The sequence below is a fragment of the Bos indicus x Bos taurus genome, chromosome 17, assembly GCF_003369695.1.
Source record: "Bos indicus x Bos taurus breed Angus x Brahman F1 hybrid chromosome 17, Bos_hybrid_MaternalHap_v2.0, whole genome shotgun sequence".
Classification (NCBI taxonomy): domain Eukaryota; kingdom Metazoa; phylum Chordata; class Mammalia; order Artiodactyla; family Bovidae; genus Bos; species Bos indicus x Bos taurus.
Genome location: NC_040092.1, coordinates 17,434,485 through 17,460,063, shown reverse-complemented (window position 1 = coordinate 17,460,063; position 25,579 = coordinate 17,434,485). Strand labels below are relative to the sequence as shown.

Sequence of the window (25,579 nt, the reverse complement as noted above, 5' to 3'; positions counted from 1 at the left end):
ACCGTTCGCTACATTTTCTTTTTTTTTGACTCAGTATAATATCTTTGCAACTTTTCCACATCAGTAGGCATAAGTCTAGTTCAGGGATTAGCAAACTCTTTCTGTCAAGGACTAGATAGACTTTCAGGGCCATAATGGCTCTATCACAACTATTCAGCTCTAGTGTTAAAGCCAGAAACAGCCCTGGACAGTGGTAAACAAGTAGGTGTGGTTGTGTTCCAATAAAACTTTATTTACAAAAAAACAGATGGGAGACAGATTTGGCCCCCAGGCCATAATTTTCTGACCTTTGGCCTAGTTTATACATTTCAACATTTACATGGTATTCCATTATATGCGTGTACCATGGTTGATTTAACCAGCCCTTTATTAACATACATGTAAGTTTCTAGTTTTTGTTATGAGCAGTTCTGCCCAATAGCCATGTACATAATTTTTGCTTACTTTTATAAATACATCTGTGGCAGAAATTCCTGAAAGCAGAATTATCACATCAAATGTAAATGTACATTTAAAATATTGTATTCGGGACTTCCCTGGTGGTCTGGTGGCTAAGACTCTGTGCTCCCAATGCAGGGGACCCAGGTTCGATCCCTGGTCAGGGAACTAGATCCCATATACCACAACTAAGAGTTGGCCTGTTAAAATTAAAGATCTTGCCTGCCACAATGAAGATCCTGTGTGCCACAATTAAGACCTGGCATAGCCAAATGAATAAATAAATATTTAAAAGTAAAATAAAATGTTGCACTCCATAGAGGTTGTGCTTATTTACACCACCATCAACAGCATAGGAGAGTGCCCCTTTGCTTGCATGCTTGTCAACTCTTAAGATCCTAAAAATTGCTCTAACTTTAGTTCTAAAATTAAAGAGGTATTATTATTTGGATTGAGTTTTATAAGTTTTGCTGTTCTCAAAAGACATTCTGAGTTGGTCACATTGGTGATTTCTGAAGAATGGGATTACTTTGTCATTTTACTTTCTTTTTTAAACCTTTCTATATTGTCTGAAATATTTTCAATGCAAGGCACTGCTTTATTGAAAGAAAATGTATAAAGTATACTAGGTCTTAGATATCATTATGAATGCTATATATATTTTTGCCTCATAGCAGCTGTATTGTAGAAAGAAACATCTTTGTTAAAAAAAAAAGCAATTCCTATACAAATGCTCACAGTAGAAACAATACTGATCCACCACCCACTGCCTTAGCTCTCTGTGGACCAAAATTTTCTTCTTTATTCTATAAAACAACACCCCCAAGTGAATGTTTCAGTGTACCGGCTACACTGCCCTGAAGGATTACTACAGCCTACAAAATGAAGGGCTTGTTTTGGAGTGCTGTCAAAATCTGGTTTATTCCCTCATGTACTTCCTAACCATGTGCCAGGATCATGTGAGTGACCTAATACATATGAACCAGCTAATAAGAGACCAGGGAAGAAAATTCATAATGTAGTGTCCAGCATCGTCTCAAGCTGGTGGCATGGACTGATGCTTGGCAGCAGTGTCCCCTCAGTCACACAAATTATTACTGCTGTTCCCTGGGAGCTCTAAGGCTGAGATTTTCCATTTCCTGAATTTCTCTGAATTCCCAGTAGAACCCACCTGGCACCACAGTGATGCCACAGAACCTGTATGGTAATTACCCTGTTCCCCAAACTTCAGCTGTTTGTCCATATATCGTTTCACTTACCATGTGTTTCACTTTTGGTAGAGTGGGAGGTACAGAATCATATCCCTTCTGGAACTATAGTGAAGGCCTTGATCTCAGGTGGCGAAAATGGGCCCTGGATGAAATTTATGAGAGCAGAGATAACAACAGAAGATTTCTTACAAGAATTTGGGAGACTTTGCCCTGAAATTGTGAGTGATAAACATATTTTCCATATTCTTTTTGTCTACAATAGTGGGTGCAACACTCGTCCATTAAATTGGTTAAACTAAAAACAAAGAAGAGAAAACCTGATAACCCCTTATAAGATTTTAAGCTATTTCTTCCACCCCTAGGTACTCAATTTTAACTGCATGAATGAAAAATAAAAATATTATATACCCTGCCCCTCCATAAGCTATTGTTTATATGACCCTGGAATTGTTACATAATGGCTTTGATCAGAAAGCTTGTTTAACGCAGTGATAACATTGAGCCTTTCTCTGGACTATGCATTGTTCTAAGCTCTTTATTTATATTAACTCACATATCTTCACAATAACCCTGCTAAAATATAATTTAAAATATAGTCAAGTTCTATGGATGGATGGTGGGTTTGATTGCACAACAATGAATGTACTTAATGTCACTCAGAGGGCTTAAAATACTAAATTAGATGTTATGTGTTTTTATAATTTAAATATTTAAATAAGCTTGTATTTAAATATATAAATATACATAGAAAACCTTATGCTAAGTGATAGAACGAAGCCAATACAAAAAGACCACATAATATACAGTTCTACTTATATGAAGTATCCAGAACGGGTAAATCTTTAGAAACAGAAAATAGAGTTGTTATTCTCTTGGTCTAGGAGTATTGGGGTGGTGGAGGCGCCAAATGGGTAGTGACTGCTAATGGATATGGGTTTCTTTTTAGGGTGATAAAAATGTTCTAAAACTGACTGTGGTGATGGTTGTATAACTTTATGAATATATTAAGAAGCACTGAATTTTACAGTTAAGTGGGTCAGCTGTGTGATATGTGAATTGTATTTCAATAAAGCTGTTGGGAAAGATGAGGACAGGAGAAGAAGGGGATGACAGAGGTTAAGATGCTTGGATGGCATCACTGCCTCAATGGACATGAGTTTGAGCAAACTCTGGGAGATAGTAAAGGACAGGAAATCCTGGTATGCTGCAGTCCATGGGGTCACAGAGAATTGGATATGACTGAGTAACTTAACAGGAGAAGGCAATGGCACCCCACTCCAGTACTTTTGCCTAGAAAATCCCATGGACAGAGGAGCCTGATAGGTTGCAGTCCATGGGGTCGCTAGAGTCGGACACGACTGAGCGACTTCACTTTCACTTTTCACTTTCATGCATTGGAGAAGGAAATGGCAACCCACTCCAGTGTTCTTGCCTAGAGAATCCCAGGCACGGCGGAGCCTGGTGGGCTGCCATCTATGGGGTCGCACAGAGTTGGACACGACTGAAGCGACTTAGCAGCAGCAGAGTAACTTAACAATAACATGAAACTGTTGTGAAATGTGTGTGTGTGTGTGTATAATATAGCAGACTCACCACTGCAGATTTTGAAATATGATAAAGTAAGAGTTTTCAAAACCCAAACAGATAGAATTTGGACACACAAAAAGTGATCAGAAATTGACCTTCAGTGCATAATGGTGAAGCTCAGGCAATGCAGAATCATCAAATGTCTTCTGAATTCCCCAAAGGAATCAAATAAAAATTAAATTACATCTGCTTAATTCACTTTTAGAGTTTAATGTATCTTCTTAGAGTCTTCTGAATCTTTTTAAAAATTGACAGTCAGTGAGTGAAATGAAGAACTCATTTAGGGACTTCCCTGATGGCCCAGTAATAGGGAATCTGCCTAGCAACATGGGATGCAGGTTCGATCCCTGGTCCCAGAAGAGATTCCACATGCTGCAGGGCAATTAAGCCCACAGTGCACAACTAGACTCGATGCAGCCAAATAAGTAAATAAATACTTATTTTACAAAACTCATTTAACTGGAATGTTGATGTAAATAGCTCCATTCCCTAATGACTCATGTTTTACAACCTTATATGCAAAGTTCTGCACCAGGGCTGAAAGAGAATTCCTTTTGGCAGCAAGCCAGAGGCCTGGGTTAGTGGCAGGAAGCCTGAAATACGTATTTTTCTGTGTTGGTGATAAGCTGTTCTTACTCTTAATGATGGCTGGTTCTCTTCTCTGCTGCTGCTGCTGCTAAGTCGCTTCAGTCGTGTCTGACCCTGTGCGACCCCATAGACAGCAGCCCAGCAGGCTTCCCCGTCCCTGGGATTCTCCAGGCAAGAATACTGGAGTGGGTTGCCATTTCCTTCTCCAATGCATGAAAGTGAAAAGTGAAAGTGAAGTCACTCAGTCGTGTCCGACTCTTAGCGATCTCATGGACTGCAGCCTACCAGGCTCCTCCATCCATGGGATTTTCCAGGCAAGAGTACTGGAATGGGGTGCCACTGCCTTCTCTGCTCTTCTCTCCCTACCTCCAATCTTAGTCAAAGACCTCCATGCCCGTGGACTCCTTTTTCTCTCTGCTGACCAGTGAGCGAGTGGCGAAGCAGTTCCCAGTGATGACTGAGGCCATAACTCAGATTCGGGCTAAAGGCCTTCAGATTGCAGTCTTGAGCAATAATTTTTATCTTCCCAATGGGAAGAGCTTTTTGCCCCTGGACTGGAAACAATTTGATGTGATAAGCTGACAGGCAGAGGATGAGATGGCTGGATGGCATCACTGACTCGATGGACGTGAGTCTGAGTGAACTCCGGGAGTTTGTGATGGACAGGGAGGCCTGGCGTGCTGCGATTCATGGGGTCGCAAAGAGTCAGACAGGACTGAGTGACTGAACTGAACTGAACTGAAGCTGACAGGGATCCAGAACAATCTGAATCAAGTCTCTGTCTTTACTTTAGGATGTAGCATTAACGCTGCCTCTCAGTAGGTCTTGAGTGGATGGGACGGTTATTCACACAGTTGACTGAGTTAGGATTAGACAGATAGGTGGGAAAGAGGACTTGCAAAGTATCACTGAGCTGTGAGCAAGGTCATTTATGGGCTTTGATAACTGGGTGAAACCTCAGCTTCAGAGATTCTCTTTCATTCTGGACTTGAACCTAGTCATTAGATAACACATGCACTTTATCAGCCCTTACCCTTTGACCTTTTCAAAGACCAACCCCCTTGCCCTCTATTTCTATGGCATTAATCCTTAGACCAGTGCTGTGCAAACAAACTTACTGCAGCAAAGGAAATGTCTAGTATGGTTGCTACTATCATACATGACTGTTATATGCTTGAAATGTGGCTAGTGGCCCTGAGAGGCTGAATTCTATTTCATTGCAACTCAAATGTAAATCATCCCACCATATGAGACAGTGCATAAAGGGCCAGACTATCAAAGTACCTGAGAAGACTGTGAGTCAGGAGATGGTCTTCTGTGCCAGGAGGTTACTTCTGTGAAAGACTCTCCATTTTCCTAAAAGGAAGTATATGATTATTCTGGTACAAATAAGAATTATTGATAGATGACTGGCTTAAACTTCATTCAGTCAGAAAACACATTCTTACACAGCAGTGGCTGTGTGTTGGGCACTAGCTAGGTGTGAAGGGCTACTGTGTTCAATGTGACTGACATAAGCCCTGCCCTCTGGAATATATGTTTGCCACATTTTAGGTGGTCAGTTGCCACATGTGGCTAGTGGCTACTATGTCGGACTGGGCAGTATAGCATTTCCGTGATTATAGAAAGTTCTGTTGGATAGTGCTATTTTAGAACATGAAATCTAGTCGGATGACAGGCACAAATATGGGAGATTAAGCACCCAACCTAATACTCTTTTTCACCTCCCACTTCCTCATTCCTCCTTGTGCACAGCCCGCTGAAATACAGTCTCCTCCCTGTACGTCCCTGCCTGGCTCCTTACCCACTTGAATTCTTGGTTTCCTGGCTTGTCCACAGCACAACCCTCCTACAATCACCCTTCCCTTTAGGGGCTCAGGGACCTCAGCCAGATTTGAACCCTGTCTCTGCAGCTTTCTATGGGCAGTAGCTTTGATTCCCTGAACTGTAGTTTCTTCATCTGTAGTTCATAAACAGCAGTTTTGTTTAGGGTGGCTATGTGGATCCCACAGCATAATACATGCAAAGCACTTTACAGAGTGCCTGGCAGGTAAGTATTCAATACACTTTGATTATTTTCAGAGATTGCTCCCCTCCAGTGCGCCTATGGGGATAAATAACTTGGCCAGGCTCACACTGGGCCTTTCTACTATTTAAGGACTTGTGAGCTTCTTTAACACAATGGACTTAACTCAGACTTCACAGACTCCCTGGCATGTGCTTTCCAGCAGCTTTTCTGATGAGTTTTCATAATTTTGTTCTGCAAGAAACCTAGTCTGCAAGAGACCTAGAGTGTCGAAAATCCTTTTTCTCAAGAGCGTGGTTTATGTTTTTGTTCTCTAAAGCTATAAGACGAAAAAAAATTTTTTTGATGGGGGTAAAGATAGTGTAACCACTCCTACGATCTGTGTCATCACTGGGGGCTGTTCCTGACCTCTTCAATGTTATAGGAATACCAGATCAGATCAGATCAGTCGCTCAGTCGTGTCTGACTCTTTGCAACCCCATGAAGCACAGCACGCCAGGCCTCCCTGTCCATCACCAACTCCCGGAGTTCACTCAGACTCACGTCCATCGAGTCAGTGATGCCATCCAGCCATCTCATCCTCTGTAGTCCCCTTCTCCTCTTGCCCCCAATCCCTCCCAGCATCAGAGTCTTTTCCAATGAGTCAACTCTTCGCATGAGGTGGCCAAAGTATTGGAGTTTCAGCTTTAGCATCATTCCTTCCAAAGAAATCCCAGGGCTGATCTCCTTCAGAATGGACTGGTTGGATCTCCTTGCAGTCCAAGGGACTCTCAAGAGTCTTCTCCAACACCACAGTTCAAAAGCATCAATTCTTTGGCGCTCAGCCTTCTTCACAGTCCAGCTCTCACATCCATACATGACCACAGGAAAAACCATAGCCTTGACTAGTTGAACCTTTGTTGGCAAAGTAATGTCTCTGCTTTTGAATATGCTATCTAGGTTGGTCATAACTTTCCTTCCAAGGAGTAAGCGTCTTTTAAGTTCATGGCTGCTGTCACCATCTGTAGTGATTTTGGAGCCCCCAAAAATAAAGTCTGACACTGTTTCCACTGTTTCCCCATCTATTTCCCATGAAGTGATGGGACCGGATGCCATGATCTTCGTTTTCTGAATGTTGAGCTTTAAGCCAACTTTTTCACTCTCCTCTTTCACTTTCATGAAGAGGCTTTTTAGTTCCTCTTCACTTTCTGCCATAAGGGTGGTGTCATCTGCATATCTGAGGTTATTGATATTTCTCCCAGCAATCTTGATTCCAGCTTGTGTTTCTTACAGTCCAGCGTTTCTCATGATGTACTCTGCATATAAGTTAAATAAGCAGGGTGACAATATACAGCCTTGACGAACTCCTTTTCCTATTTGGAACCAGTCTGTTGTTCCATGTCCAGTTCTAACTGTTGCTTCCTGACCTGCGGTGTATATGACATTCAAAAATGTTTTCATCCATTTTCTTTCTTTTTTAAAAGAATATAATGTTATTTATATATTTTTGGCTGTGCTGGGTCTTTGTTGCCATGCGGGCTTTTCTCTAGTTATGACTGGGCCGGGGGGTGCTACTTGAGGTACGGGGAGCGGGTGGTGGTGGTGCTGCTGGTTCTTGTTGCGGTGGCTTCTCTTGTTGCGGAGCATGGGTGCTGGGGCTGTGGCACAGGGCTTAGTTTCCCTGGGGCACATGGGATCGTCCCAGACCAGGGATCAAACCTATGTCTCTGGCATTAACAAGTGGATTCTATACCACTGAGCCACCAGGGAAGCCCCATTTCCACACACCCCCCCATTTTCTTTTAATTAAAAAAATTGACGGGGACTTCCCTCGTGGTCCAGTGGCTAAGATTCCACCCTCCCAATGCAGGGGGCCTGGGTTGGATTTCTGGTCATGGAACCAGATTCCACATTGCCACAACTAAGAGTTCATATGCCACAACTGAAAAAAAAAAAAAGATCCTGGGTGCCGCAGCTAAGACCCGGTGCACCCAAAGAAATAAATAAAAATAAGTATTTTTAAAAATTCAACATTTTTTAATTGTGAAAGAACATAAGATTTACCATCCTACCAATTTTTAACTGTAGAGTTCTATTAGTGTTAAGTATGTTCGCATTGTGATGAAACTCATCTCCAGAACTTTTTCATCTTGCAAAACAGAACAAAGAGAAGGCCAGGGATCTCATCCAATTTAAACCTCAAGTGTTTTTTTGCACTTCCCCACATGTAATCACCTATGGGAAGAGGTGTCTGTTCCTCAGACATGGCCCAGAGCCCCTGCGTTTGCTACCCTTTCTCCTCTTCTCTCAGCTGGTACAGCTGTGCTCATTTCCTGCCAGGTCGTCTGTTGATTAGAAACACTTGGCTTCTCCACGGCCCATGGTGGACATTTTCTTTAGAAGGAGCAGTCTCTTTTTTTTTTTTTTTTAATTGTCATTCAAATTATAAGGAGCTGGGGAAGGGTAAGTAGAGAGGTCCAGTTTTTTCAGGACATTTATTTACTTGAAAGAGCAGTTCACCAACCTTGAACAGTGGGAATTTGGAGGAGAGGGAGGGGCCCTCAGGTTCGTCCTTGATCTTGGAGAGCAAGGGTCAATTCTGGAGTGAGTGAGGGATTTAGTTCAATTCTTAGAACAGACCCAGAGGGTATTGGTTACAGGCCTCAATGGCTGTTTTAGACCTGCTTACAGGAGATGAAGCCCTGGGGACAATGTCAGAGGACTTCCCGGGGTTGCTGGACCAGAGGTAGCCTGACACTGAGACAGCTTTTCAGGGTTCTCCTGAACCCTCAGCTGCTGCTCACCAGTTCTGGACTGGATACAGTTTGAGGCGAGGCTGTCAGGATAGAGGAGGCTCTTTGCAGGAAAGGAACTGTGTTGGGACTTCCCTGGAAGTCCAGTGGTTAAGAGTTTGCCTTCCAGTGTAGGGGGTGTGACTTCCATCCCTGGTCAGGGAGCTAAGATCCAACATGCCTCTTGGCCCAGAAACCAGAACATAAAATAGAAGCAATGTTGTAACAAATTCAATGAAGACTTAAAAAATCAGATCAGATCAGTTGCTCAGTCATGTCTGACTCTTTGCAACCCCATGAAGCACAGCACGCCAGGCCTCCCTGTCCATCACCAACTCCCGGAGTTCACTCAGACTCACGTCCATCGAGTCAGTGATGCCATCCAGCCATCTCATCCTCTGTAGTCCCCTTCTCCTCTTGCCCCCAATCCCTCCCAGCATCAGAGTCTTTTCCAATGAGTCAACTCTTCACATGAGGTGGCCAAAGTACTGGAGTTTCAGCTTTAGCATCATTCCTTCCAAAGAAGTCCCAGGGCTGATCTCCTTCAGAATGGACTGGTTGGATCTCCTTGCAGTCCAAGGGACTCTCAAGAGTCTGCTCCAATACCACAGTTCAAAAGCATCAATTTTTCGGCGCTCAGCCTTCTTCACAGTCCAGCTCTCACATCCATACATGACCACAGGAAAAACCATAGCCTTGACTAGTTGAACCTTTGTGGGCAAAGTAATGTCTCTGCTTTTGAATATGCTATCTAGGTTGGTCATAACTTTCCTTCCAAGAAGTAAGCGTCTTTTAACTTCATGGCTGCAGTCACCATCTGTAGTGATTTTGGAGCCCCCCAAAAATAAAGTCTGACACTGTTTCCACTGTTTCCCCATCTATTTCCCATGAAGTGATGGGACCAGATGCCATGATCTTGTTTTCTTAATGTTGAGCTTCAAGCCAACTTTTTCACTCTCCACTTTCACTTTCATCAAGAGGCTTTTTAGTTCCTCTTCACTTTCTGCCATAAGGGTGGTATCATCAGCATATCTGAGGTTATTGATATTTCTCCCGGCAATCTTGATTCCAGCTTGTGTTTCTTCCAGTCCAGCGTTTCTCATGATGTACTCTGCATATAAGTTAAATAAACAGGGTAACAATATACAGCCTTGACGTACTCCTTTTCCTATTTGAAACCAGTCTGTTTTTCCAAGTCCAGTTCTAACTTGCTTCCTGACCTGCATACAAATTTCTCAAGAGGCAGATCAGGTGGTCTGGTATTCCCATCTCTTTCAGAATTTTCCACAGTTTATTGTGATCCACACAGTCAAAGGCTTTGGCATAGTCAATAAAGCAGAAATAGATGTTTTTCTGGAACTCTCTTGCTTTTTCCATGATCCAGCGGATGTTGGCAATTTGACCTCTGGTTCCTCTGCCTTTTCTAAAACCAGCTTGAACATCAGGAGGTTCACGGTTCATGTATTGCTGAAGCCTGGCTTGGAGAATTTTGACCATTACTTTACTAGCGTGTGAGATGAGTGCAATTGTGTGGTAGTTTGAGCATTCTTTGGCATTGCCTTTCTTGGGATTGGAATGAAAACTGACCTTTTCCAGTCCTGTGGCCACTGCTGAGTTTTCCAAATTTGCTGAGATATTGAGTGCAGCACTTTCACAGCATCATCTTTCAGGATTTGGAATAGCTCAACTGGAATTCCATCACCTCCACTAGCTTTGTTTGTAGTGATGCTTTCTAAGGCGCACTTGACTTCACATTCCAGGATGTCTGGCTCTAGGTCAGTGATCACACCATCATGATTATCTGGGTCGTGAAGATCATTTTTGTACAGTTCTTCTGTGTATTCTTGCCATCTCTTCTTAATATCTTCTGCTTCTGTTAGGTCCATACCATTTCTGTCCTTTATCGAGCCCATCTTTGCATGAAATGTTCCTTTGGTATCTCTGATTTTCTTGAAGAGATCTCGAGTCTTTCCCATTCTGTTGTTTTCCTCTATTTCTTCGCACTGACTGCTGAGGAAGGCTTTCTTATCTCTCCTTGCTATTCTTTGGAACTCTGCATTCAGATGCTTATATCTTTCCTTTTCTCCTTTGCTTTTCGCTTCTCTTCTTTTCACAGCTCTTTGTAAGGCCTCCCCAGACAGCCATTTTGCTTTTTTGCATTTCTTTTCCATGGGGATGGTCTTGATCCCTGTCTCCTGTCCATAGTTCATCAGGCACTCTATCTATCAGATCTAGGCCCTTAAATCTATTTCTCACTTCCACTGTATAATCATAAGGGATTTGATTTAGGTGATACCTGAATGGTCTAGTGGTTTTCCCTACTTTCTTCAATTTCAGTCTGAATTTGGCAATAAGGAGTTCATGATCTGAGCCACAGTCAACTCCTGGTCTTGTTTTTGCTCACTGTATAGAGCTTCTCCATCATTGGCTGCAAAGAATATAATCAGTCTGATTTCGGTGTTGACCATCTGGTGATGTCCATGTATAGAGTCTTCTCTTGTGTTGTTGGAAGAGGGTGTTTGTTATGACCAGTGCATTTTCTTGGCAAAACTCTATTAGTCTTTGCCCTGCTTCATTCCGTATTCCAAGGCCAAATTTGCCTGTTACTCCAGGTGTTTCTTGACTTCCTACTTTTGCATTCCAGTCCCCTATAATGAAAAGGACATCTTTTTTGGGTGTTAGTTCTAAAAGGTCTTGTAGGTCTTCATAGAACCGTTCAACTTCAGCTTCTTCAGCGTTACTGGTTGGGGCATAGGCTTGGATTACTATGATATTGAATGGTTTGCCTTGGAAATGAACAGAGATCATTCTGTCGTTTTTGAGATTGCATCCAAGTACTGCATTTCGGACTCTTTTGTTGACCATGATGGCTACTCCATTTCTTCTGAGGGATTCCTGCCCGCAGCAGTAGATATAATGGTCATCTGAGTTAAATTCACCCATTCCAGTCTATTTCAGTTTGCTGATTCCTAGATTGTTGACATTCACTCTTGCCATCTCTTGTTTGACCACTTCCAATTTGCCTTGATTCATGGACCTGACATTCCAGGTTCCTATGCAATATTGCTCTTTACAGCATTGCACCTTGCTTCTATCACCAGTCACATCCACAGCTGGGTATTGTTTTTGCTTTGGCTCCATCCCTTCATTCTTTCTGGAGTTATTTCTCCACTGATCTCCAGTAGCATATTGGGCACCTACTGACCTGGGGAGTTTCTCTTTCAGTATCCTATCATTTTGCCTTTTCATACTGTTCATGGGGTTCTCAGGGCAAGAATACTGAAGTGGTTTGCCATTCCCTCCTCCAGTGGACCACATTCTGTCAGATCTCTCCACCATGACCCAAATGGTCCACATCAAAAAAGTCTTTTTAAAAAAGTTCTTTAAAAAAGAAAGGATCCATGTTTCTGCCATTGAGGATCTCTTTGGTGTCAGCCCTTCTGTGGAATTTATCTGTCTAGGTTGAATATAGCTGTTTGTTTTTCACTTCTGAAATATGGACATTAAAGTCTTGTTTCTTTTATAACAGTAAACACTGCTTTCTTTTTGAGAAAACCATAAAATACTTTCCCTAAATCTGAAATGTGCCGCTTTTCTTTTGTCCTGTGCAGCCACAATACCTAGTTTTGGAACACATTCCAGTTTCACTAAGTTTCCCAGCTACTGTTAAGATGGGTCTTAAGTCACTTAAGTGAAGTCACTCAGTTGTGTCCGACTCTTTGCGACCCCATGGACAGTAGACAACCAGGCTTCTCCGTCCATGGGATTTTCCAGGCAAGAATACTGGAGCGGGTTGCCATTTCCTTCTGCAGGGGATCTTCCCAACCAGGGATAGAACCCGGGTCTCCTGCATTGTAGGCAGATGCTTTACTGTCTGAACCACCGTTAGGATGGGTAAGATGGCTATCAGTGTTTCCAGTTTCCTGACGATGAACCTGCAGTCCCTCATGGCCTCACTGCTGGTACAAGGTCACTCACCATGTCTGAACCAGAACTTTGGTTTTCTGAGTCTTCCCTCAGGTTGCATCCCAGTATTTCCAAATCACTCCAGTTAAAAAAGCAACATCATTTCATATCATGACACTCTTTATTTGTTATAACAAACCTCCACTGTCTTTTTTTCTGCTCTTCTTTTCAAAAAAACATACCAGGGTATACACGGGAACACCCCTTTTAGGGACATTTATCTCTCCTTCCTGCCCCTCCCTCAGGTAGTAGAATCCTGCCTGGAAGGTGTCTGCAAGCCAGATCCCAGGATGTATAAGCTGTGCTTGGAGCAGCTCGGCTGGCAGCCTTCTGAGTCCATCTTTCTTGATGATCTTGGACCAAATCTAAAAGCAGCTGCCGGCCTTGGTATTCACACCATTAAGGTAATGGTCACTGTTTTTTGAACCCCTTTGTGCTTCAGGCACTAGTGTAAGTATGCTTCAGACAATTGCGTAAGTATTTCTTTTTACAAAAATTTATTTATTTTATTTTTGGCTGTGCTGAGTCTTGTTGCTGTATGTGAACTTTCTCTAGTTGCCGCGAGAAGGGGCTAATCTTCATTGCCATGCAGGGGCTTCTGATCCTGTTGTGGAGCGGGGGCTCTAGGCACGCAGGCTTTGGTAGCTACAGCATGTGGGCTCAGTATTTGTGGCTCCCCGGCTCTAGAACACAAGCTCAGTAGCTGTGCTGCACCGGCTTAGTTGCTCTAAGGCATGTGGAATCCTCCCAGACCAGGGATCGAACCTGTGTCCCTTGTATTGGCAGGCAGATTCTTACCCATCGTACCACCAGGGAGTCCTAGTGTAAGCATTTCTGTGCAGTCGTCTTACACTCAAGAGTCAGAGTTGCCTCTGGTGGTTTTTGTCCTTGCTGCCACAGTCTTTTTACCTTTTAATTAGGAAATTTAGGTGATTAGTCACTTGTATTTTCAATAAGAAGTAAGACACACACAAACTAAGAAGGCAGTCAAGAAAAAGTCACACAGGGAGGTGAATGGCAGACTTAAGATGGTTCAGGTGACAGGCTGATCTGGTGATGCTGTTTCGGGTGGGGACCCAGAAGCTACCAGCACCCGGACCACCCCAGTGCTTTGAAGCGGGAGAAACCATGTGAGAAGGGGTCTCCATCCAGCTTTCTACATTTGGGTTTTCATTATTAACTGGTCCATAGGGACAGAGTGGACACTACAGTACAATATTCTGTCCTCCTGGCAAAAGGGAGTATCATGGACATTTAACCGTCACTCTTCCCAGCAGATAAGAAAGATTAACGTGGTTAGGTAGTAAATGGAAGGAGGAAACTCATTCTGAGGCTTTCTCATCAGCTGACTTTCTGGCTCCCAAGTCTTTGCTCAGGCTATTAAAAAATATTTCTCTCTAAAAAAGTACCCTCATAGAGAAAAGGCAGGAGGAGAGGTCAGGGTTGTCTGGGGATCCATGCTCAGTATTCTCTTTGAAACCAGGTCAATGACCCAGAGACTGCAGTAAAGGAATTGGAAACTCTTTTGGGATTTCCATTGAGAATGGCTGTTCTAAACGTTCGCCTTATGAGAAAGACGATGGAAATTCCCAAAGACTCCTTGGAGAAGTACCTCAAAGACTTACTGGGGCCCCAAGTCACAGGTAGTTAAGTCTCTGCATTTTGGTAGAGGGCTAGGCTTTCAGCCTGGCTCTCACTTTCTATCCTGGTGGAATATGCTGGAGATAAAGATGCTATGTGGTGAAGAAAATAGCCATTGGGCCCTGCAGACCCGGGTGCTGCTCTGTTTTGCTTGGGAAGAAGCACTGACCTCCTTTGCTACGGATCCCCAGAGCGTACTTGGCCCTTGTTCCACGTGAGACTGTGGCATGGCAGCAGTCACCTGCAAACAGCTGTCCTGGGGGAGAAGAACTTGCAGTATGTACCTAGGGTGTTTGGGACTTTCTGATATTTTTGAGATGACAGCTTATTTTGTGAAGGTGACTTAAAAGTTGCAGGAGTTTAAATGAGAACATGTCTCCATCTCTTCATAGGTTGCTCTCTCATTTTTCACATTCCACCCTCAGAAAAACAGGTGATTCATGAGCTTTTGAAGAAACTTCTACCTGGGCATAAAATTTGGCCTCCCATTTGATCCTTGAAAGTTCTCTTTCTTTGCATGTAGCTTCATGTGAGGATGTTTTCTAGTGATCGGATTGTTCCTAGAGCCTCTACAGAGCTGAGGGACCATTTTGAATCAGACCAGAGTTTGGGTAAACTCCGGGAGTTGGTGATGGACAGGGAGGCCTGGCGTGCTGCAGTCCATGGGGTCACAAAGAGTCGGACGCAACTGAGCAACTGAACTGAACTGAACTGAGCCAATTCAGACAAACTCCCATTTCCTGCTCCTTTGACCAAGTGAAACAAATCTGTGTGTAGAGTTCATATCATTCTAAGACTAGGGTTAATTAGGCTGTTTCTGCAAGGGAGCCTCAGAGTTTAATCTTTGTGGTGGGAAATCACATCTCCCCAAAGCTGCTGTGGTTTGAGCTGTAGGCCTCTGCATAGCTCCTTTCAGCTGTCACACCAGTGTCAGGTGTGGTGTGGCTGAGTATGGGGTGAGGGACACACAAGGGCACTTTTCATCCTTGGCTTAAAGTATTCCATTTAGCAAGATGGGTTGCCATGACTGTGCTTGTGGTTCATAAACAGAACTATAAAACTTTTCTTTACGGTGCAGGAGTTGGCAAGACGGACAAAATTGGATACTTGTGAAAGTGAAAATTGTTGTGGTGTAAATTCAGTGGCCTTTGCCACACTGCAGCGTGACATTCTGGACCGAAGCTGGGGTGGGGGTATGCCTGGGATGCAGTCATCTCTGGTACCCAGGGAGGAGATGCTTTCCTTACAGTGCATTCCAAATCAGGATGCTCTGTGTCCATGTACAATACTCCTTAGAAAGAAAGAATCTCTGTCCACATCTGTCCTCCAGAGCTGGTTTGAGTTTTCCTTCCTTTCAAACTTACAGGCCCATTGGAACTCCTTCAGTTTGATCACGGGCAGTCAAATCCCACCTACTATGTCAAGCTGGCTAACCATCAGCTGGTTCTGAGGAAGAAACCCCCCGGGACACTTCTTCCATCTGTGCATGCAGTAGAGAGGGAGTTCAGGTAAATTCTCAGGGTGTGTGTGTGGAGTGGGGTGTGCTCTGTCTCCAGCCTCCACAGCCCCACGCCTGGGCTGGCAAGTCAGTGCCCCATCGAAGTGCCTTGAGACATTTAAAATTACAAGTATGACTTTCCAAAATTATTTTAGATAAGAACATGTCACCTAATTTTATTCAGGAGATTGTTTTTTCTCTTTTCTCTGTCTAAACCACTAGGAGGCTAGAAATTTTTGGAATTCTGTTAGTGGGGCTTTAGCCCAAAGAAGCATGGCCTTTAATTGACAGTTATTGAAACTGGGGGATTCATTATGTGAATACCTCTACTTTTTTTAAAAAACTGAAGTATAGTTTATTTACTTGTGTTAGTTTTTGGTGTACAGCAAAGTGATTCAGTTATTCAGTGTATATACACACACACATAGGTACTTTTTATGCAGTTTATTTACTTATTTTATATTTTTGGCTGTACTGGGTCTTTGCTGTGGCGCACGGGCTCTTCATTGCAGTGGCTTCTTCTGTTGCAGAGCATGAGCTCTATCTAGGGCACGTGAGCTTCCGTAGTTCTGGGGTGTGGGTCTAATTACTCTGAGGCATATGAGATCTTAGTTCTTGGACCAGGGATGGAACCCCTGTCCCCTGAGTTGGCAGGCAGATTCTTAACCACTGGACCACTAGGCAAGTCCCTAAAGAATGTCTCTTATAAACAGTACCTATTAGGTCTTGTGTTTCTATCTGGTAGGACAATTTTCATCTTTTAATCAGAATGTTTACTTTATTAAATTTAATGTAATTATCAGTATGTTTGACTTAGGTCTGTAAATGAACCATTTTTTGTTTGTCTCATTTGTTTTTCTGTTCTCCTTGCCTTCTTTGGTCGATTGAATTTTTTTCAGAGTTCCATTTTAATTTATGCATTTATTAATTTTTAAATCAGAAAAATAATTTCAAGACAATTTCATCACTTCAGTCAGAAGTTCATTCATTTTTCTTGGCAGGATGATGGAAGCCCTTGTAAATGCTGGAGCCCATAAGCCCAAAGTTCTTCACCTCTGTGAAGAGTCAAGGTAATGTCCAGATTTACTTTTTATGTTGTATACTCAAGGTACAGAAGAGAAAAGCCCATATAATAACTCTAATTTCAGTTTTCTAGAGTAAAGAAAAATAAAATTTGGGTAGAAGAGAAAAGAGATTTTATAGGAACCTCCTGTTTGGTAGAAAACATCTTTTTTTTTTTTTAAACATTCTAGAAATATATTTCCATCAAGTTGCATGTTGTTTGTTTTTCTTAGTTTTTTTTATTGTGGCTTTCTAAACTTCTAAAGTTGCTTTGGAGTATGCTTTTAAAAATAATTTTATGGATTGATTTTTGGCTGCGCAGGGTCTTCGTTGCTGCACCCGGTCTTTCTTTAGTTGCGGAGCAGGAGCTGCTCTCTAGTTGCGGCACACAGGCTTCTCACTGCGATGTCTTCTCTTGTGGACCACAGGGTCTAGGGGGCGGGCTGCAGTAGTTGAGTCTCTCAGGCCCCAGAGCATGTGAGCTTCAGTAGTTATGGTACATGGGCTTGATTGCTCCACGGCTGTGGCATCTTCCAGGACCAGGGATCGAACCCATGTTCCCTTCGTTGGCAGGCAGATTCTTAACCACTGCACCACCGGGGAAGTCCCTGTAATATACTTTTTAAGTCTGTGTCTTTTTTCTCAATTTTTAAATTATGAAAAATGCGAAACTTACAATGTAGGTGAAAGAAGAAAAAAAATAGCATAATAAGCACCCACTTATACTTCAGCTAGATGGAAACATTGTTAACATTTTGCCATATTTGCTTTCTATATATGTGTATGTATGTATGTAAGTGTATTTTATATATATAAAATATTATAGAAATAGTAATAATTACATAATATAATTTTATAAGATAATATTGTCTTATAACATTTAATAATTTTGTTAAATAATTATAAAGGATTATTTTGTAAACAAATATATATATGTATGCATATATATACATATATATTTTTATTTTTGTTTTTATATATATTTAATTTTTTTTGCTGTGGTGTATGGCATGTGGGATCTTAGTTCCCTGACCAGGGATCAGACCTGTGCCCCCTGCATTAGGAGCATGGACTTTTAATCACTGGACCATCAAGGAGGTCCCAATAAGTATCTTTTTAATAAATGTATATAAATAAGATTGAACCTTTAGAAATAAGCTCGAGGCAGCATACATCTCCTAAAAATAAAGATATTTTCTTTCATAGCAGTATTACATTTAAGATAATTAAAAAGAATTGTATAACTTAATATCTTATCCATGTTCAAGTCAGGATAAACAGTCCTAATGGTAGAATTTTCAAAACAACTTTCTAGAGTACTAAGCTGATTTCTAGGAATGATGAAGAGATGGATTAATGACATTTTGTATGCCATTCAAACCACTGAATAATGATGAAATTATATCTAACGGGAAGGGATACTTATAGAATCTTCACTGGAGCCAGACACATTTCAGACACTCCATATATAAATTTTCTCCCTTAATTCTTATAACTGCCCCTTGAAGATTAAGAAAAACAAGCTCAGAGAGGTTTACTATGTTCCTCAGGATCACATCGCTAGGAAAGGCAGAGGTGGGACTTAAGCCTGATTCTGTGTGACTCTGACCCCCTCTCAACAGTTGCTTTCCTATATTATCACACTTAATCCCATTCTGATACCTTCTACAAGTGGACCAAAGAGAAGAGAGGCATGCTGGCAAGGGAGTGTAAACAGGGATGTGTGTGTGTGTGTGTGTGTGTGTGTGTGTGTGTGTGGATTGGTTTGGAGAGGGAATACTTCTAACCTCTGCTTATATGCAGAAGAAAAAGGAAGCTTCCAGTACTCCCACCCAGCATTCAGAGCTTACACACAGGACAGAGCAGTGCCCTGACTAACGGCCTGCCACATCACAGGCCACTGAAATACCCTGCTTGTGTCCCTCCCAGCATCGTCGCCAACCCCTTCTATCTGATGGAATACTGCCCAGGCCTCATCAACAAAGACCCCTCTCCGCCAGGCTTGGAGCCCAGCCAGAGGCGGGCCATCTATATTGCCATGAACAGAGTCTTGTGCAAGATTCACAGTGTGGACCTCAAGGCTGTGGGCCTGGAAGACTGTGGGAAACACGGTGAGCACGGGGCCCCTTGTCTTCTGTGCTGACGTTTCCTCACTGGTCCTCTGCTTTCTGGATTTGGATGGTATCAAGGTATTAACGCATCAGCCATTTCTAATTGTGAGGTGGGCTTGTTAGTTTCCTGCTTGGAAAGCCCATTTCATTTTGTGGAGGTGTTGCTTACCTAGACATTTTGTCCAGGGATAAATACCTTCATGAACTACAGAATCTCTCCTCCCTGCAATTTTTATCTCACTTTATCATTTAAACCTTTCTTTTTTTCTGATACTGCCAAAGGTAGTTAAGATACCTACTTTCTTTGTTTTCTGCCCTTTCCCATAAATATTCTTTTTAACAGGGATAGATTTTAAAAACTCCATTGTGCCAAATATTTGTTTATATAATTTGCTTCAACTTTTTTTTCTTTTCTTTTCTTTGTATCTCAATTTGAGTTCCTGCTCATTCTTGTGAGCATTTGTTATCATCAGGTTTTTTGCTTTCTTTTTTAAAAAATCAGATTTATTGAAGTGTAGCATTTTATGAATTTTGACAAATGGACACGATTTGTAGGTTGGTTTGTTTTTGGCTGCATCGAGTAGCATAGAGAATCTTAGTTCGCTGACCAGGGATTGAACCCATATCCCCTGCAGTGGAAGCCTGGAGTCCTAACCACTGAACTGCAAGGAAATCCCCCATTAATACACATAATTTATAATCAACATCACAATTGTCCCTATACTTTTGCATGTTGAATCTTTACCATGAGCCAAAAAATTGTACTTCTGCCCTGCAGAGTTCAAGATTTTCTAACTCTTGAGCAGTTTGCATTCCTGTGGCTGTGGTTAACTGCTCAGTCGTGTCCGACTCCTTGCCACCACATGGACTGTAGCCCGCCAGGCTCCTCTGTCCATGGGATTCTTCAGGCAAGAGTACTGGAGTGGGTTGCCATTTCCTTCTCCAGGGGATCTTCCTGACCCCAGGGATTGAACCTGTGTCCCCTGTGTCTTCTGCATTCAGGATTCTTTACCACTGAATGACCTGGGAAGCCCATGCGTTCCTAGCTGTGGTCAAAAAGAATCTGTCAGCTAAGCTGTATTTTCTTCTTTCTCTGCTTTTAACCAAAACACCTTTGTTTTCTGTAGGATCATATTAAGGGCTGCCGTATGTGTTCAGTGTACATCAACTTCCTGACATACTTCTACCAACTTACCTAAAATCCTTTCACTCCATAGACACATGATCTGAATCCCCAAAACTCAAAATTTGAGACACTTGCTACCACAAAGCAGGCTTGCCAACTTCCAGCCCCAGTCGAGGGGGTTCTCCACACCTTCCAAGTACATCCAGACCCATATCATCCTCCCATATTTTAACCTGTTGACCAGAGTTACAAACTCTGTCAGTGTTGCCTCTGTTTGGTGGTCTCAATGGAAAATATTTACAATAAAACTTTTATTATTATTTATCTGAAATTCAAATTTAACTGAGTATCCTGTATTTTATCTAGGAGCCCTCAGTTCAGTTCAGTCGTTCAGTCGTGTCCGACTCTTTGTGACCCCATGAATCGTAGCATGCCAGGCCTCCCTGTCCATCACCACCTCCTGGAGTTCACCCAAACTCATGTCCATCGAGTCGGTGATGTCATCCAGCCATCTCATCTTCTGTCTAGGAGCCCTAGTTACTAGTAAAATGGCCAGTAGGCAAAGACAACAGATGTTGCCTATATTGATCCATTATTTCAGGATGGAAAGAGCCCTGGACAAGAAGTCAGGTGCTGATTTGTGGGGTGACCTTGGGCAAGCCCCATTATTTTGTCATAGTTTTCTCAAGAGTAGAGGTTATGTAAAAAAGCCCTGCCCTGCCCCTCTCACAGCACTGGTGTGAAAAGCACAGGAGATGGCAGCTGTCCCAGTGCTGTGAATGCAGATAAAGCCTGTCACATGAAGCAATGGGCAGTGTGACATCACATCCTGCAATGGAAAGAGAACAGTTTAAGGAGGACTCTCCCACGTGCTGAGTGGATCCTTTGCCTTTTAGTTTTAAAGTGCTTTTTATAGTGACCTATTAGTGTGACAGAGACAAAGTAGAAATATGGTGTCATTTTTTGTGACTCAGGACCAGCCTCCCAGGCTGTGTTTTCAGCCTGACAGCATAAAGCAGCTTCCTCAGATTTCACATTCACTGATCCAGCTAAAGGGGCATGAGATCTTCCTTTTCAAGAATCCTGCAATTTCTAGAGTTACGTCAGGAGCCCAGCTGCTGGGCAGGGCATTGGCTATATATAGCTAATCTGCCATCTGTGTAAAATGAGTATACTTAAAATTTGAATAAATATAAATGTTTGTTTGCTGAAGTGAAAAAAATCTCTGAAAGGACACCTAAGACTGGTCATGTTGGTTGCCTTTAGGGAAATGAGCTGAGTGGCTGAGCAAAGGGGTGGGAGAGCCTTTCCCGCACCCCCTTTTGTCACTGTAATTTCAAGGCATGTGAATGTATCATTTGTTCAAGAGAACACATTTAAATTTTTTTAGGTACACGAAATGATCTAATCAAGGGGACTTTTGACAAAGATGCTTTAGGTCCAATCTAGTTATCACAAAGAACCTTTCCACCAAGGACCTGCAGAGAGCATAATTCCCTTTTCTCATCCCAGAAGGCAGGCTGCTTTGGGGAGGAAGGGCATTAGTGCTTGGCAGGCTTGCTCAGGACCAGTGGCCAACAGCAGAGACACAGGGACAGCTGCACCTGCTTCCCACGAGAAGGGAGTGCGCACAGCGCTGGGGTGGTGTGTGCATGGGGGGCGGGGGGACATCCTAAATCCACGTAGGATATTAACCTGAGGGGCCCTTTCCACAAAGGTTCAGCTCCTGGTTTCTTTAGTATTTGATTTCTTAGGATAATTTTCAAACTTACAGAAACATTCAATAGTGCTGTGAATAACTGTATGCCCGTGACTGATTTTAACAATGATTAACTTTTGCCATGTCTGTTTATCTTTCTCTTTCTGCATCTATCTATTTGCATGATTAACAAAGTGGTACAGACCCTGACACTTGACTTTTAAGTGCTTCATTATGCCTTCCTAATAATAAGAACATTTCACAGTACCATTTCACACCCAAGAAAACTCATCGTTTTCCCCAATATCTAAGACCCAGTCCATATTCAGATTTCCTCATTTCCCTCCTTATATCTTTTATAAGTGAGGTGGGTTTGTTTTTGGTTTGTTTTTTTAAGTCAGGATCTGATCAAGGAACCTAGAACAGTACCCCCTCTTTTTTTTTTTAATGAATTTTTAAAGGGACCAAGTCAGTTGTCTTATGATTTGTCTTGATTATTACCTTATGGTTTCATTTACTACTATGGACTTCTTGTAATTCCCAAAATTGAACTCTAGTTCTAAAGGCTTGATTTTACTTTGAGTTAAAACCTTTCATAGGGACTTCCCTGGTGGTCCAGTGGTTAAGAATCCACCTGCAAATGCAGGGGCCACAGGTTTGATCCCTGTCCAGGAAGATCCTATGTGCCTCGGAGCAACTGAGCGCATGTGCCACAGCTACTGAGCCTGTGCTCTAGAGCCCAAGAACCTCAGCTACTAAGCCCGAGTGCCTGGAGCCCAAGGTCTGCAATGAGTAGCCATTGCAATGAGAAGCCCCGGCACTGCAACAAAGAGCAGTCCCTGCTTGCCACAAGTAGAGAAAGCCCACACAGAGCAACGAAGACCCAGCACAGCCATAAACAAACAAATAAGTAAAGTGGTTCTTAAAAGATTACTCGTTACAATAAAAAAATAAAAAAAAAAAAACAGCCCTGCTGGATTCTCCAAAGGACAGGTGACTGAGTACTCTGAGTATGCAGTTCACTCCAGAGAAGGAGACCAGTCTCTCTATCCTTGACTTCAAGCTTCTGGGGAACATTTTTCTCTAGATGAGGGGTGAGGGCTTGGCTTAGAGCCATGGACCTGATATGTTGTTTATTAATAGTGATAGTAATTGTCATTCGACAACAATGACAGTCACAGTAATAACAGCCACAATTCATTGAGAAGCGTTCTGTGCCAGTGCTGTGTTTGGCACGTTGTAATATGGACTTCATATGGCCTTCACAGGGAACATAGGTGTCAGTACACTAATAGTGCTGATGCACCAGTGGCAGCTTAGAGGTTAAATCAACTGAACAGCCTGACTATGAACCAGGCAACTCTAGAGTAGAAAGTATGTATTTATGTGGCATTCAAGAAAAGATAAACTACAGGAGTAGATCTGTGTTGTCCCCCAGAGGAAAGGAGAAAGATTTGATTACAAAGGGACACCATGTAACTTTGGGGATGATAGAAATAAATATACCATTTCTTGAGGGCAGTGGTGGCTGCCTGACTAAACTCACAGAATTGTATACTTTACAAAGAGGATGTATGTCCACTATACCTTAGGTTTTTTTCAAAAATCATTTTAAAAAGGCTTGATGCATGTGTTAAATAAAGAAAACAGAGCATGGGAATTCCCTGGTGGTCCAGTGTCCAAGACCGCACTCTCCCAGTGAAGGGGGTCCTTGTTCCATCACTGGTTAGGAAACCAGATCCCGTGTATGGCAACTGAGAGTTCACATGCGACAACTACAAATCCCACATTCCATGGTAAAAGATCCACCTTGCCACACCAAAGATGGAAAATCCTCCATGCTACAACTAAGACCTGGGACAGCCAAATAAATAAATATATATTTTTTAAAGATTAAAAAAAAAGAAAACAGATCATGTCTAGAGTGAGTTATGTGATGATGATAAATGTGTTGATCTAGACAAAATGGTGCCCAGAAACTAGCCATTAATCCAATCCCCTGTGACACTGTTAGCAACATCATGGCAGGGCTCCCTATAGCCCAATATGACAGCAGAAGTGCTTTGGGGAATTCCTGATTAGTTTATTTAGGAAAAGAGATAAAGAGCAGGAAGCAGGCCAACTGAGTCCAACTTCTGGCTCCCAGCCCATGGAATGTAAGCTTGGACCCATCTCCTCCATATGACCCGGATCCTTGTCTGTAAATTGGGGATTAAAACACTCGTGTGTAGCTCCAGGAATTCAGTGAGCTATAATAACGCATGTCAGGCACTTAGCACCAAGTCTGATACATGTCAAGTGCTCAGCAGTGGTAGTAGCTACTAATGGAACAACAATACTGTTATACATTACTACTCTTAAGGGTTGTTTGGGGGGGTGGTTCTCACTGGTTTTCTTTGCTTCTGCTTAGGGCAAGCAAGCTCGGCGACTGTGAAACAAACTGGAAAGCTGACTGAATTTATGTGTAACCTGGCATGGGATTTTCCAATCAAAGAGGGGTTCCAGGTTTTCAAGGAGATGCTGGCCACCAAACCATTAATGGGGTCCCACCACTCATGGTCCAGGCCACAGTCCCTGCTGAGCACCCCAGGCATGAGGAGCTATGTCACCTCCACAGACTCTTCTCCAGCTCATGCCTCAAAGGGAGCTCTGATCTTCTCTCCAGAAGGCCTTCCCCCCTGAGTCAGGGAGCTATATCAGCGGCTGAAGGAGTTTATGGAACGACATGTGTACCCTGCTGAGCTGGAGCTACAGCGTCACCAGGTCTCAGCTGAGAGGTGGACCCCCTCCCCGCTGGTCGAAGATCTCAAGGTAAAGCAGCCTTTCATTAGCACAGCCCAACCTCAGATCGTCCACTGGCCATATCTGTTCCTTCTCAGGCAGTTAAGAGATGGAAGAGTTGAGTTCAATGGTCTCTGCTGCCACCACCACTAGAAAGAGCCAGCTCAGTTTCACTTCATTGCTCTTTCTGTGTGACCACGTCCCGGCCTGATACTCAGCCCAGGCAGAGGAATGCCGAGTCTGTGGCTTATAATCCTGAGGATCGTGGACTCATTTTATGCATGTCTGAATCATGTAAATTTGAGACTGATATAAATTGCATCAATTAAATGACGCTCTCTTTAAAGAACCCATAACATCAAACCTAAAGCGTCACATCAACTGTAAACTACGTTTATGCTCCTGACATACAGTGACATCAGTTTAGTGTATAATGGAAATACCTGCTGTTCTTTTTCAGGATTGGTCTTGGCTTGTGTTAGTTCTTAAGTTATCTGAGGTCTTCAGGAGCACATATTCTGCCTATGATGCAACCATCACCTACATTAAAAAGAAACGGCATTGAATTTTGTTCATAGTTATAAACCTATTGCAAGGTAACCAGAGTTCAAACATGGCAAGAGTAGAAAGAGTTCATGACCTGGAAAGAATTCTCTAAAATTCTTGGGCCTCTGAGATAATGACTGTCAACAATTTGATTTATAGGCTCCCGGCTCCTTTCTTCTGGTACATAATAATACATATTATTATCATTCCTGTTGTAATGAAAATGTGTTATGCACTTGAAACTTCCAGTTGTTTTATGTTATTTAATGATGTATCCCATGTCAGTGCTTGGAGATGAACCCAGGCACTGGGACCACATCGGGGATGCACCGTAATTTATCTACCCTGCCCCTGCCTGAGTGACACTGTGGGGATTTCGGTCTAGGTCACTCCAGGTCACTGAAGCAGCAGAGTGAGCAGCTGGTTGCTAACATGGACAGAGAGGCTGAAGAGCCAGCTGAAGGAGACAGTAGAAGCCAAGGGAAGGCCGGCTGTGGGGAGCCTGGCCATGACTGTCACTAGGGCAGT

General features: G+C 42.7%; 1 protein-coding gene across 1 annotated transcript in view; it reads left to right on the top strand.

Moving 5' to 3' along the window:
* Positions 1-25,579, top strand: part of ACAD10 (acyl-CoA dehydrogenase family member 10) — a 42,982-nt gene that overhangs the window by 8,125 nt on the left and 9,278 nt on the right. Inside the window, 4 exon segments of the mRNA XM_027566767.1 lie at positions 15,595-15,736; positions 16,728-16,796; positions 18,718-18,899; positions 24,135-24,535. Coding sequence (XP_027422568.1) covers positions 15,595-15,736; positions 16,728-16,796; positions 18,718-18,899; positions 24,135-24,535 — 794 coding nt within the window.